Source organism: Malania oleifera, chromosome 3, assembly GCF_029873635.1.
Source record: "Malania oleifera isolate guangnan ecotype guangnan chromosome 3, ASM2987363v1, whole genome shotgun sequence".
NCBI classification, from domain to species: Eukaryota; Viridiplantae; Streptophyta; class Magnoliopsida; order Santalales; family Ximeniaceae; genus Malania; species Malania oleifera.
The window spans coordinates 123,454,162-123,470,068 of record NC_080419.1 but is presented as its reverse complement, the minus strand read 5'-3'; the positions used below and the strand labels follow the sequence as shown (position 1 = coordinate 123,470,068).

Here is a 15,907-nt window from a genome sequence, read left to right as displayed (position 1 = left end):
TTATAAGAAGCAATAGGTATGCATTTCGCATCGATTTTTTACACTACCCATGAAATAAATTACAAATTAGAATTTTCAAAAGAAACTGCATAAAGGGTATTAACTCTCCTTTGAAAAAGAAAACTAAATTCTATAACATCAAAACAATATAAATAATTGCTTTAGTTTATCTATCCTCTACGTACCAACAAAAACAAGAAAGAAGAAAATGGAAGACAACGCATATGATTCAATCATGGTCATTTTCCTAACAAAAAACTGATATTTCAGTTAGTTATGTCTTAAAGCAAGTTTTGGTGTCCTATGGCACCTATCACTACCTCAAAAGAAGAAGTTCCAAATTCTGTAATTTTTCATATTCTGTGATAATATAGAACAAAAAATCTTCAATTTTCAATCATCAAACATCAGGGATGGAGGCAGGAATTATTCTAAGAGGTGTTAGATTTTCGAAGTAGGCTTCTTCAGCAGGGTGTGCAAGTGTTATCCTTGTCTGGCCTATGAAAAATGGAAAAGCTATAGGACCGGATAACATTACAATTGAAGTTTGGAAATGCTTAGGTGATAATGGAATTATACGGTTAACCAATTTATTCAACATAATTATAACAACTAAGAAAATACCAGATAAATGGAGGAAAAATACTTTAATACCTACACACAAAAATAAAGAAGATATTAAAAATTGTAATAACTATCATGGAATCAAGCTTATGAGTCATTCGACCAAACTATGGGAAAGGATAATTGAACAAAGATTAAGGCTGGAAACGAATGTCTCAGAAAATCAATTTAGTTTTATGTCTAGGAAATTAACTACATAAGCTATATATCTTTTAAGAAGATTAATGAAAAATTTTAAGGAAAAGAAGAGGGACAAGCATGTGGTATTTATTGACTTAAAGAAAGCATATGATAGGGTGCCTAAGAAAGCTCTAAGATGAAGGTGCATGTAATAGGTATACTGATATGTATAATGGAGTAATGACTAGTGTAAGGAATATAAATGGAGAAGCTACAGAATTTTCAATCACCATATATATACATCAAGGACCTACGTTAAGCCCTTATCTTTTTGCTTTAGCGATGAACTAATTGACTAGGAACATTCAAAATGAGATTCCATGGTATATATTGTTTGCAGATGATATTGTATTGATTGATGAAACTAAGGGCAAAGTAGAGGCTAAGTTAGAATTATAGAGAGAAACTTTGGAATCTAGAGATTTTAGAATAAGTAGAAATGAGATAATATATATAAAATGTAATTTCAATAACGGTAGGGGGAATATTGGAGACAAAGTTAAACTTGATGATAAAGAAATAAATAGCACTTGTAGATTTCGATACCCTAGATCTATTATGCAAGCTGAAGAAGAAATTGAAGATGATGTAATGCATAGACTTAAAGCAAGTCGGGTAAAATGGAGATGTGCTTCAAGTATGCTTAAAATTAAAAGAGAAGTTTTATAGGACTATAAGACCAGCTATGATATATGGATCAGAATGTTGGGCAATGAAGAAATAGAATATTCAAAAAATAAAAATTGTCAAGATGAAAATACTTAGATAGATAAGCAGTATAATACTGAAAGATAAATTAAGGAATGAACATATTCGCGGTAAGTTAGATGTAGCTCCTATAAATGATAAGACAATGGAGGGATGACTCAGATAGTTTGGGCACTTGCAACGTAGGCCACATAGTGCGTCAGTGAGAAAGAGTGAGTTTGTTACTACGGTTACTGTGGGAGGCACTATAAGGGATAGAGGTAGAGACCTAAAATAACTTACAATGAGATAGTAAGGATTTAATAGCCCTGAATTTATCAAAAGAAATGGTTCATGATCGCATAAATCGGCGAAAGAGGATCCATATGGCCGACCCCACCTAGTGGGACTTAAGGCTTGGTTTTGTTTTTGTTGTTGTTGTTGAGTGGTAATCCTAGGCCCCTAGGCTTTTGGGCTGCCATGGAAGAGATGTCCAAGTGTCTTGATGGGTGGAAGCATGTTTTTATAGGTGGTAGGGTAATCCTTCCTACCTCTAGCCTTTCTAGTATCCCTCTTTACTTTTTGTCCATTTTTAAAGTTGGGGTGGCTAGGATGAGAGAATCATGACAGACTTCCTTCAGTCTGAGGTGGGGGAGAAGAAAGATCATTTGGTTAGATGGGAGGTGACATAGGCCCAAAAAAGAAGGGGATTTGGGTCTTGGAATTTGATGTCTAAAAACATTGCCTTAATGAGTAAATGGTCACGGAGGTTTCCTTTAGAGGAGAACTCTCTTTGGCATAAAGTAACTAAACCTAAATTTGGGGCATACAAGCAAATGGATGGGATACTAATGTACTTTTTGGATATTGAAAGTACTTGGAGATTTATATTTCATCTTTATCCACATTGTATTCCTAATACCAAATTTGAGGTGGGCAATGGGATGAGTATTCATTTTTGAGAAGATTGTGGGGTAGAGGATTTGGCTCTTTTCATGTTGTTTCCTCATTTGTATCATCTTTCTTTGTTACCTAATGTCCCTATTTCTTCATTTTTCCTTTCTAATGGGGAGAATTTGTCATGGGATTTTTATTTCCGTAGATCTTCGAATGATAGACAGCTGAAGGAGCTTGCATCTTTGTTGAGTTTATTGGAGGGTTGCTGTCTTCCAATAGTGAGGATGTCAGGGAAGTGGGTGCTGGAGTTTTCAGGAGAAATATCTTGCAATTCTTTCTTTGTTCTTGACCCGTGAGAATATGTCCTTCCTTTCCTTCATACGATTTGGAAGGCCAAAGTTCCCTCTAAAATTAAGGCTTTTATTTGGTTGGTTATCTTTAATAGAGTAAACACTAACAATCTGTTGCAGAGTAGGAGGCTTTCCAAGGCATTATCTCTGGAAATGGGTGTTCTTTGCTTTGATAGTTCTGAATCAACCTCTCATTTATTTATGTATTTGTTATCTGAATCTGCCTCCCATATTTGCTTTTACTCTTTTTCTTTCTCTTGGAGTTGGAATAAGTTATTTCAATTTACTGGGGAAGTTGGGTTTGTCTGATTATATGGAAGATATGCTGGCTGTTTCTTTTTTGGGGTTTGGAAGGAGTAAAGACAAGGCTGCTCTATGGAGATGTGGGTTGTTTGCTGAGTTGTAGAGTATTTGGATTGAATGTAACGATCGCATTTTCAAGAAGAAGAAGACTTCTTGGGTTTTTGTTAGGGATAAGATTCAGTATTTGCCTTCTTTATGAGCTGTAGCTGCTGGTTGTTTCAAGGAAACATGTCTTGAAGAAGTTTGCCATGATTGGTTTGCTGCTACACATTAATTGTTTTGTTTTCTACTTTAATTTTATTTTTTTTCGTTTTTTTTTTTTTGGAGGTTCGTTATTCTCCTGCATTGTATATTTTTTTCTCTATTTATGTTCTTTTTCTTTTGTGATAATTTTTTTTTTTTTTTTAACCTATTTTCTGGTTAGTCTGGTCATCTAATTTTCTTTTTTTGTGAAGAATATCAATCCATTGCAACAAGAAGACAGAAAAGCAGAGAGAATAATACCTTGAAAATCAAGATTATCAACATATCCTCCTTGAAAGAAGGAAAATCTTGCTCCTTCTGATTGATCGTTCTTAAATTCAAATGAAGGTGCAGTAATCAGATCTCGGAATTCCATCACATATGCCCCCGTCCACTGACTTCCTCTAAATAACAAAAAAAGAACATTAATCAATAAAAAAGAACAACATACCCAACTTTTGAAAGAATATTGATTCCGAAATACAATAAACCTGTGTTTGGGAGCATGGACTGTGGATCTTGATTTGAATTTGGATGATACACAATACAAAATTGTATTGAGTTTCTTCCAAATCCACAAAACCAAATCCAAACCTCAAAATCTATGCTCCCAAACTCTTATCTGAATATATTTTCTCCCTGCATTGTTTGTACTAATTTATGCATTTCATAAACCTAAAGTTTGGTTCTTTTTCATAATTCCTCCACATTCTTTTCATGTTAATTTTGAGTGTTACAAAACTTGAATTTCTTTTCACAATTCATTCTGCAGCTTGTATTTTACAGATTTCAGAAGTTTGGCATGTTACATATGCTTTTTGAGTAGGAACTCAAGAAATTGAGTTTTAAGTGAAATGGAGAAATATAATTAAGCCATGGATTGTCAGCATAAAATACTTGCCCAATGTTTGGAAGCATGGAATTCAAACCTTAGATTTGGATTTGCAAGCATCTGAATAAAACGTAGTACAAAATTGTCCAAGTTTCTTCCAAATCTACCCAAAGTTCAAATCCAAAGCCCTGAAATCCACGCTTCCAAGCACCACCTTAGTGAATATGTATGGTCGTAAAGGAAAGAAGAAAATATGTTTGACGGGCAGCAAAGCAAGCCAATGGAAATGAGGAATGATGTAGAGAATAGAAAATTTATCAAATTCTCCACAACTGTGCACAAGTATCAATTGTAGCACTCTCAGTGACTGAGTAACCACCATACTCCCTCTTGGACCTTGAACAATCATATATCTTCAATTAACAAGAAAAGTTGTCCTCCAAGGGTTGAACCAACCAGATAGAATTCATTAACATGGAATTTTTAAATAAATTCAGAAAAATAATTCAAAAAATAACTTCTTATAGGCAGGTGAAGAGACCAGTGAGCAGTTTGTAATAATCATATCTAAAATATTCTAAATATTTTCTGAGAACTAATCTAATATAATTTAGGTGTAAATGTAAACGTATAGGATGGTGCAGGTCATAAAAAGTATTAGGTAACTTCAATTTTCATATTATCACCATTTAGCATCAATCAACTTATTTCCATTGCAGGGCATATGAATGTCCCTTTTAAGGTTGAGTCAGAATTTTGGGTCTGTGGAGCGGGATGGGGTGGGGGAGTGAGGAGGAAAAATGGGTTTGGGAAGTCAAGAAATTACAAGAAGGAGGTCCCACACTTTCATTTAGAAAAATGAGAAAGCACAAATCAAGTGCATAGCTAGAGATAAGAACCATAAACAGCAAGTATATTCAGACTTCCAAGCAGCACCTGTTGAATGCCAGCATCGCTTCAAACGGAGTAATAACTGGAGACAAGTACTCTTTGCTATCCAAAAGTGCAGTTTGAGCACAAGAAACATAAATAAAAACATCACACTGCCCAAAATTGAAAATTATCATTATTAGTTTAATAAATCACCTACCTTATAGAAAAATCATAGGTTATCCAGTTTGATGCTCAAAAAGGTATACCTCAGGAAAGTTGGCAAGTTTTGCAGGATTTGGTCTTCCCATAACAAGTGTATAGGCCTTCTTCCCTGCTCCTGTGATTAGGTCTTTCATCTGATGAATCATATGAAGATAACCAGCTGCAAGATTAGTTACAAAATTAGATACATGGTAGAGCATCACAGAGGGTGCCTAAGCAGTCAAAAATAATATCAGCATTTCAAAAAGTTTAGACAATAAAATGCTATTTCCCAGCACAGTAAATTCCCTCGAAACTTGAGGGAATTTCAAATTTTGTGCCTAAGACAACAGATATGGCGGATGTATTGTATTATTATTATTATTATTATTATTATTATTTTTTGTGTTTGAACTTCCCAAAGGCTAATTTGGATGACGAGTTTAGTAAATGATGAGGTTTCAAAATTTCGTATTTACAAATCTGGGACTATTAAAACCCTTCACTAGGGTAACATTTTTGTAGTTAGGATTTGACCAGGACCATCTCTATTGCCTTCTAAAATCCCTACTTACATGTCCTCCGCCTCCTCCTCCTCCTCCTTCTCCTTCTTCTTCTTCTTCTCTTTCTTTCTTTCTTCCTTTCTTTTTTTTCCAATAACTGTTATGTGGGAGGATGTGGTAAAAAATCCCAGGAAGGCAATCCCTGGGTTTTGTTACCCAAGCACTAGCTTTGGCAGAGATTAGAAATCTCAAATTTTAAAGAAAACCCACCTTCAAATCCTTCATTCAAACAGGAGGATTGGTTAGAAAATCATAGAGAATCAAAACAATGAAAGTAACAAACAAGACAAAAAGGAAGGAACAACACCAAATCAACAAAACTTAACATGTATTTCTAAGAATCACGCCCATATGATTTCCCCTTAATGGAGGCCAGCCAAAGTCTATCAATTTATAAAGATGATGGGGTCACTAAATGTGATACTCCAACTGTTTACAAACTGGACAAGTGACAGATTATGTGGAGCTACAAACCGACCAAGCCTCCTTGAGTCCTCAGTAAGGGCTCATTTAGGCTTGTTTATTACTAAACGAGTGATTCCCAAACCCAATAATGAAGTTCATTTTATAATGATCCAAACATGAAAATGGATGGGCTCTGCTCATTACAGCTCATGAGTAGCTCAACTGCAATCTTGGTTGGCTCAGATTAGGCTCGTTCATGGGATTATTTAACAGGCTTGAATTAAGCTTCAGTACTGGGCTTGTTTAGCCTTAAAGTAGGGGTATAAGTCAAGCCTACTCTCAAGCGACTAACTTTACTTGACTCAATTCTACTCGAGTTAGAGTCGAGTTCAAGTTTAATCGAGCATTTTAATTTTATTATTTTTATATTATATAAGTTATAATATATATATATATATATATCTACATTTTTATTTAATATTAATTTATAACTGACTCAAACTTAATCAAATCGAGCTCAAGTTTTAAGAACTTGTACTCAAGTCGAGTTTGAGTTTAACAATTTTGATATTAGTAGAGTCGGAATTGAGTTTTGAGCTTAACAATTTTGAGAGTATCCTACTCTGTCGACTCAGCTCAACTTGAATAGGCCCCTGCCTTATCACAAAAAGTTACAGACTTCTTTCCAGGGCTACCCTCCTTTCCTGATGGACTCTCCTTCAACCTAGAACTCAGAGATTTCAACTCCAATGCCCCCCTGTGAAATTGTTCTCCAATTTCTTCTCCAACTTCTTGTCCCTGAAGAAACTACCTTCCATCTGAACAATTTCATCTTGCAAGCTGCTGTCAAGATCCGTAGCTGCTGGAGTGATGGCGTAGACAAGGTGGGCAACAGCAACCTGTCAATGCCGCACCATCACCAACCTGTCAATGCCGCGCCATAGGTCAAAAAAATAATTAAATTTCTATTCGATGCAATCCTAACAGATCACAATTAACCAAAAAACAATGACAAAAAAATCTATTGGATTAAAAAAAAAAAATCAGAGAAATGAGTCTGGCTATAATGCTGATTAAGAAGAATTTGTTCATTCATTCCCATCCAATCCAAACGACAGTGGGGAATATAGGGGCGGAGGGCCTGCCGGAGGAGGTGCAGCAAGTGAGAACAAAGATCTCATAGACAGTAACAAAGATACCATAGATGGTGAGCCAAGCCTGAGCCCAAAACTGATGCAGGGGCAGCATCAAGGTTCTGCAGCCATGGAGAAATTAGAAGAGAGGAAGGGAAGGGAGGAGAGAGGAGATACCAGGGGGAAAATTCACATTCAATTCAATTCAAATTCATCAAGAACTGCCTCATCATGGCTATCACACGCTATTTATAAGAAAGCCTCTAAACACATGAAATTGCACACATACCCCTAAAACTACATTGCAATACAAATACCCCTAGAATACACAAATACTACAAACAAGCCCCCATATACACATAATACTCGACTAGTTAAACTTAACACATTATAAACTACTAACTTAACCCTATTCTTATTAGTTATTCTCCAGCAAAGATCTTCCCAAGGTCTTGCTTCTTGTCCCATATCAACTCTCCCCCACTTAGAAAAAATTTGGTCTCAAATTTTGAAATGTCGGAGGATAAAAATAGAGAAGCAAACTTGGACTCTTCAAAATCTAGCACTTGAATAAGACAAGAAACCATGTTCCATTTGCAGCACCATAGACTTGACTTGAGAATTACTATCAATGAACTCATCAAGGATGACAAACAATATAACAGGAATCTTTGAAAGACTTTGGATGTCTTCAAACACATTCATTGCCTTACTTGTAGTGTCTTCAAGTTGACTAACTTTGAGGTGATCAATAATCATAGATTCTTTGTAATGGTTGGTAGGAATAGTAGGCTCCAAAATGACTTTCTATCCATTATAGTCGAAGACATGTGTTCTTATGTCCTTAGTAACAATCCAATCATCTAACCAAGAAGAACCAAGGAGTATATGGCCAATATTTATAACTACGATATCACACCAAACATTAGCCAAATACTCACCCATTTGGATAGGAATCAAACATTTCTCACAAACATGTATGGTGGAGTTGTTAACCCAAGACATCAAATAAGGCTGTGGGTGAGGCCACAGATGAAGCTACTTTCAAGTGACTCCATTTATGGAAACCACATTCATTGGCCATCTTCCATCAATGATGATTTTGCAAACCTTTTCTCCGCATTGGAGAAAGGTGTTGAAAAGCTTGAAATTGTGTTGAAAGTTAGGCAAAGGCATTTCTTTCCTATAATTTGTCACCATGCTGCTGAATTTATGTGTATATGCTGCAGCTATATATCACCAACAGCCCTTTACCACAATTTCCCACAAGCCTTACTCCCAATTTCTCAAAAACAATCTTCAATTCACCTTGATATTGATTGTTTGTCCTGCTGAAATGAAACAAATGCACAAAGAAAACTCACAAATTACAGCAACAAAACCTGATTTTTAATGCTGGAATGACAATTTCCAGTGTTTCCTGCAAAAAATTATCACGTTTGCTTGCAATATACTGTGTCCACAATCAAAACATCTCGCAGCTCAAAGTATCACAGAGAAAGCCCAAAATCTCGCAACTGAAGCCATTTCTCGCAATACTGGAAGCAGGAGAAGACTCAGGCAGAGTCCCACTCGCAGGTCGCTGGCGCATGGGTCACCAGCAGCAAGACTCCGGCAAAGAAACTTCAGTCGAGTGTAGATCTGGTGATGGGGATTACAGTTGTGGTGGTGATGTGATGAAAAAGGTTGGGACTTTCAAAGGGCTGACGGCTGGAGAAGTTTAGCTCGTGCTTGAGGCTGTTTCAGTGATCAAAACATGATGAAATTGTAGGGGGGAAAGGGCGTCAGGGTGTTCTGTGTTTGATGGTGTGGGTGGTGCTGCAGGATGGTCACTTGAAAGTAGTGTTCGACATTTGAGGACACGACTTGAATTTTCAGGAAAAGTTACGAAATTGCTTTTGAGTGTTTTTTTTAAAAAAATTTTTTTATACTGAAGTTTCAGAAGTTCGAATCAGAGAGGGATAGGAGACAGAAAGAAGCATGGAATGAAGAAGAGACCAGAGGAGAAGAGAGGAGGAGGAAAGAGAAAGAAGAGCAGAGAAACAGAATAGGAAAGAGAGAGTTCAGATCAGAAAACAAGGAAAGAGAACTGAGAAAACTAAGGGAATTGTGGGGAGAGGAATAGAAGAAGAGAAGGAGAAGAGAAACAGAGAAGAAGAAATTACACAATCTCCAAGGTCGTTTTTTTGGGGGGGAAAAGGGAGAATGGATTCTACATTTTTATACCACATATCCTATTTTTTTTGACACCAAAAAATGAACCAGTGTTTCTAGAACTAGAAATAGAAAAGAATTCTCAGAAATTCATTTATAATAAAAATCTTTCGTTACCAAAATTTTCTTTAATACCCATATTGTAGGAGACTTTAATAGGGTCTTTTCACTGGCACGGGGAGAGGGTCAGAATGGGGAAATGGAGGGATCCAGATTAGCACAGAATGCTGCTGGGCAGCAGGAATTAAGGACAGAGCAGGAAATTAGAACAGGGAAAGAAAGAAGAAGAGAGAAGGGAGAAGAGAAGAGGAGAAAAGTGAGGGGAATGGGTGGACTGAAATGGAAGAATGGAGATCATGGTTGGGCTCTAATACCAAATGATGCATGGGCATCATCAAGGTTCTACAGCCATGGAGAAATTAGAAGCGAGGATGGAAGGGGAAAGGAGGAAGGAGGAAGTACCAGGGGGAAAACTCATGTTCAATTAAATTCAAATTCATCAACAACTGCCTACATCATGGCTTTCACACACTATTTATATGAAAGCCTCTAAACACATGAAATTACACACATACCCCTAAAACTACATTGTATTACAAACATACCCCAAGAATATACAAATACTACAAACAAGCCCCCAAATACACATCATATTTACCCACATACCCATAAAACTACATTGCATTACAAACATACCCCTAGAATACACAAATACTACAAAAAAACCCCCAAATACACAACATACTCTACTAATTAAACTAAACGCATAATAAACTACTAACTTAACCCAACAATTCTTAACCCTACTCTTCTTAATCATTCTCCAGCAAGGATCTTCCCAAGGTCTTGCTTCTTGCCCTACATCAAAAACTCTGAGATTGCTCCAAGTCGAGCCCAAGCTAACTGACCCAAGCCCGAACATGTTGAAGCTCAGCTCAGCTTGGCTTGTTTGCAGCCCTAAGATTACACGTGTTTCATGTCTTACTGGATTCCACTTTTCTTAATCCAGACTTATGTTTCTCCCTTTCATTTATTAATTTTTCTGTCTAAATATCTATCTTTCATAGTTCAAATTATACAAAACCACAATTTTAGTTTTGCCTCCCTACCCTTTCAACCAAAGAATTGTGGACTTGTAGTTGCGTAGAAGATGCACCAAGGTAATCTAACGGAAATAAAGGCTAAAAAGAATAAACTCGAAGAAGGAGAAGGGCATTATTTTAAATTGGATTAGAAAAGGTTTAAGATAGGGTTAGTTGGAATTTTTTGGACAAGGTGTTGGCTTGAAAAAGGTTTAGGGAGAGATGGAGGACTTTGGATATGGGGTGGCTTGTCTAATGCTGTTTTTTTTTTTTTTTTTTTTCCAATTATTGTGATTGGAGAACCTAAATCTTGGTTTAGAGCATTGAAAAGTATTAGGCAAAGGGTCCATTATCTCCTTTGTTAGTTTTGGTTGTTGATGTTTTGAGTAGAATGGTGGAGAAGATGGTTGATAAGGGTTTAGTTAAAGGGCAGGAAAAGTGGGTAGAGAGGGGGTTTGTCTGTCCTATCTTCAGTTTGCAGATAATACTTTATTTTTCATTTGTAATCATAGACTTTTTTTTTTAATATTTTGATTCTTCTTCAAAGATTTGAGAGGGTTACTGGGGCTTAAAATTTATTAGGGGAAGAGTGGTATAACAGTCATTCATTTGACATGTAGTACGTCTATGAAGTTGGCTTTAGGAAGTTGGCTTTGTCAGCGGGTTGTGGTATTTTGGATGGGACTTTGTCTTATCTAGGCGCCCCGTTGGGAAGCAATCCTAGGTTATGGATTTTTGGGATCCAATGATGGAGAGAATCTCGAAACATTTGGATGGGTGGAAAGGTGCATTATTTTCTTTAGGGGGTTGCATTACTCTTATTCGGACTTGTGTTGCGAGTATCCCTCTTTATTATTTGCCTGTTTTTAGGATTCCAGTGAGGATAGCCAGTAAAATTGAGAAGATCATTAGAGATTTCCTTTGGTCAGGGCTTGGGGATAAGAGAGATCATCTTGTTAGGGCGGCTGCTTGTAGGTCTAGGTTGGAGAGGAGTTGGGTCTTGGTAAGTAGGTGCTTAAAAACACTGCTCTTTCTGGCCAAATGGTTATGGCGGTTTTCTTAGAGGAGTCTTCTCTCTAGCATGAAGTCATTTTTAAAAAAAAGGTAAATGCAGTATGCATGTGAATGGTTGGGTTGCTAATTTAGGAATTAGATCTTCTACAGAAAGCCCACAGAGATGTATTTCTCATGTCTAACCCCTCTTTGTTCTTCACACTGAATTTGTCTTGGGTAAAGGTTCTCATATTTGTTTTTAGGAGACTTATGGGGGCGCAATGCTATTTTATTATATTCTTTCGTTGCCTTTATCGTTTGAGTTCAGGTCATAATGAGGTTATTCTCTTCTTTCTGATTTTTTGAAGGTCATTCATTTTCCTAGGACTTTCATTTCCATAGAACTCTTAGTAATAGAGAGGAAGAACCATAGAAATGTCGTCCTTGTTGATGTTATTGGGGACTTATTTGTCCATCCTTTGGAGTGGATAGTCATTCCTGGTCTTTAGATTCTTTTGGGGCATATTCTTGCAAATCTTTTTGTGACTACTTGATTAATGCTAATATTTCCTTTCAACTCTCTAGAATTATTTGGAAGGCCTAACTTCCCTCAAAAGATCAAGGCTGTCATTTGTTTGGTTATTCTTAATACAGTTAACACCAACAATCTGTTGCAGCATAGGACACCTTCAAAGGCACTTTCTCCTGATTTATCTTTTCTTTGTCTTGATAGTTCTGAAAGAGCGTCTCTCTTGTTTTTGCACTGCTCATTTTCTTGGAATATGTGGAATAAGCTTTTTGATCTTTTGGGAGAAAATTGGGTTTGTCCAAAGCCGGTGGAGGATTTGGTGACCACTTCTTTTGCTGGTATTGGTAAAAGGAAGGATGCTCATGCTTTGTGGGATTTATGAATTAAAAGAAATGCTCTATATTTATGGAAGGAAAAAAAAAAAAAAAAACTGAATGAATCTTTGTTGTGAGAAAATTCATTATTCAGCCTCACTTTGCTGTGCTTCTGCAGGTCGTTTTAAAGGAGTGAGGTTTTCTATATCCAGTGGAGTCTGATTTTTTTATTTTTGTTTTATTATTTATGCTTTATTTTGTATTTTCTCTTTTTTCTTTCTTCTGTTTTGGAGAATTTCTTGTTCTCCTTCTTGTATATTCTTCTTTAACTAATAAAGTCATCTTCTTTTGCTATCAAAATAAATAAATAAAAATAAATTTTTTAGGGGACAGCCTTTATTAATAGCAGAAGTCACTTCACTTTCTTAAGTAAAAGGTGCATGACACCGATGCTAAATATCCTCATCAACAGACATTGCATCAGAGAATTAAACATGAAGAGGGAAAAAAAAGTCAATTGACATTGAAAATGCAACAAATAAGAATGCAACTCACTGGCATTCATTTTCTTGATTGCAAGGCAAGGCATGGAATATATGAGGTAAAAGAGAAACACAAAAGCAGTACCAGGAATGTCATAAAAGTAAAATAGATACTTGTGTGCTCTTAGTCTTAATATTTTGAATATAAGGGGGATATTCAGAACAATATCAGCAAGATGTGCACACTATATGGATTGATGGCTCTGTTCTGTACCAGGGAAGAACCAACAAATTAAGAACACAGCAGAAACCTGTTTGATAATTGTTTTAATGCTAAAAACTGAGTACATCCAGCAGGTTTTATATTCAATGCATTTGATAACATGAGTTGAAAGTTGAAGAAAGTCAAAAATTTAAGTTATGGGAAGTCAATGGGAGACCAAATACTGAATCTTAAGCATTCAATGGCACTAAATATTTTCTGTATTGAGATTTCAGCTCTTCAAACAATATCTCAGGAATAATATAGCACAAAAAGGAGGCATACCTACACCAAGAGTTCCCACCAAAATCCCAATAATGTTGGCATCCTTGGCTTTCTCCACTAGGTAATATCTGCTTAAAGCATTACTTACACATTAGTTAACACCTTGAGAAAGCTAATACACAGTAAATCACACTATAACGCTAATAGATATTACAATATTGCATCGACCAAAAAGAAGCAAGTATATTATGTTACAAAGCTCATATGTAGACTATATAAGCACACGAATGAGTCATATTATACCTACGCTTGAGAATCCTTCTCTGTGGAGATAAATCTGTCACCAAACAATTTTCTGTTGCATCATATCTGACTGAAACCAACACCAACTACAAGATTACAAAAATGAGGGAAATAGCAAAAATAAAACTAAACAGTTCTATTCCAGAAGTTAATTCAAAGGAGAGTAGGAATATAACTGAAAAAGATACAATAAATATTCCAAGCAATTATAAAAAATTCAGGTTGTTATTTCGTAACAATGAAACAAATGATTTAACATTAGGAATGGTTTCCATCACTAGATATCACAGACAAGCTCAGAGATTAAAAATTGTAATTAGATAGCCTGAGGTTCAGAGATCAAATGAATCAAGTAAAAATAACCTGCCACAATCCTGGTCTGGACTGCCATATGCACCAAAGAATAGTCATCTTTGGCCACATGCAAACTATGAACAAAGAAAACGTGACCCTGCAAGCCTCATTAAATCAGGTCTGTGCAGGTTAGATGTATGCAGCCTTACACATGCATGAAGACATGATGTTACCAAGGTCACAATGAAGCAACCTTACCAAGGAGCAACCCCCAACCCCACATGCAAGCAATGCATGGTAAGAGCCACTGAAAATGTGGGCAGCAAGAGTAGAACCCAGGACCTCCAGGCAACCATAGCTCTAATACCATGCTAGATTACCACTTAAACTAAAAGCTTAAGTTGTTAGGTTGTGGGCCAACAACGTATATTAAGCCTTAACACTCCGTATGTACAGCTTGATTGCACATAGAGAGAGAAACAAACTGACTAACACCTATATTGGGGACGCGATAATTTTTTAACAAACTTACATTAAACATGGGCAGCAAGACTAGAACTTGGGACCGCTAGGCAACCATAGCTCTGATAGCATGTTAGATTACCAATTTATCTAAAAGCTTAAGCTGTTAGGTTTGTGTGCCAACAATGATCATCAAGCCTTAACAGAAAGTATCTAATACAACAGAATCTTGCTATTGAAATTCATAAAGACATACATGCTCAAATAGAACGTGTATGGATGCACTAGATGTAAAGAAAAAAATATATTATCAAATAAGAATATAATACAACAGCATAGAAGAAACAGAGTATCTCTACCTATTTCACAACCATTAAATGTTAATACAACATTTGCAAATGCGGAATTGTCAGAACCAATCCAGAAAAGCAAGTAGTCATCCATTTTGTGTCCCTCGGGCAAATTCCAAATCAAGCCACCTATACTATATCTGGTACCCGTTGTCACATCACAATCTTCATTAGCAATTAAGCTATCGTCTAGTCTCAGTTGCCCGTTGGAGGTACTATGATCTTTTGGCGGATTCATAATTGAACACCTGACATCTGCAAAACGGGGTTCTAATTTGGATGTAGACCCAGATAACCTCGATGATTTGACAATAGAGGCTTCTTTGATATGCTGTATTGCATTCGCATATTCCAGTCCAAAAAGGACCTGTAATGCAGGAACAATTAAATAGATAAGGCAAATGAGCAATCTAAAGGGGCCAATGGCTGATGCAACATGGTCAAACAATTTTCATCCATAGTTTGAATTTTGAAAAATATTTGGAATTAACAAGTTATTTAAATCCTGAAGGCACTGACTGGACGTAAATTGAATGAAAATTTTGGAATAATGACCCAAGTACCAGTTTTCACACGTTTGACTATTTGAGTAAATAATTCTAATGCTCCAACAGGCATTGCAAGATTGAAAAGGCACTGATTGGAGTAGTAAGTAACAAATTTTCATCTATAAATTTCATACATCAAAAGAAATAAGCCTAACATCATAGAAAACTCTCTAATTTTCCTTCCTTATTAATTACAGCTAATGAATAATAATTTAAATTTTATAGTGTACAGATTTTCAGTGTCCCAACTACAACATTAACACTTGTAGAAGCCCAATTAGATCTTTTTTGCATTGTTTGATTTTCAAAGTAAAACCATCAAGAAAAAAGGCACAGTATCTTTTGGAAGAACAGTTCAACAGTTCACCTCAACTACGAGTTCTATACCAGAATTCATCTTCAGTTCCAAGGAGATCCCACTAGTTCCAATTTTTTGTCATTTTTTATCAACTTTTCACTTGAATATTTTATCATTTTTTCATTATTATGAAATATAAATATATATATCTACATAAACACCAAACTCCCCCACACAGTTGCTCAGTGATTGTGCTGAAG

The 15,907-nt window shown here is 36.1% G+C and overlaps 1 protein-coding gene across 4 annotated transcripts in view; it reads right to left on the bottom strand.

Annotated features, from left to right (window-relative positions):
- LOC131150926 (uncharacterized) overlaps nt 1–15,907 on the bottom strand; it is a 37,159-nt gene that overhangs the window by 1,092 nt on the left and 20,160 nt on the right. For all 4 annotated transcript variants that reach the window (XM_058102008.1, XM_058102006.1, XM_058102009.1 and 1 more), the window contains 6 exons: nt 14,811–15,168; nt 13,696–13,765; nt 13,453–13,520; nt 5,256–5,371; nt 5,053–5,159; nt 3,546–3,688 (listed from right to left, as the gene is read on the bottom strand). In XM_058102008.1, the coding sequence (XP_057957991.1) occupies nt 3,546–3,688; nt 5,053–5,159; nt 5,256–5,371; nt 13,453–13,520; nt 13,696–13,765; nt 14,811–15,168 (862 nt within the window). The remainder of the gene's footprint in view (nt 1–3,545; nt 3,689–5,052; nt 5,160–5,255; nt 5,372–13,452; nt 13,521–13,695; nt 13,766–14,810; nt 15,169–15,907) is intronic.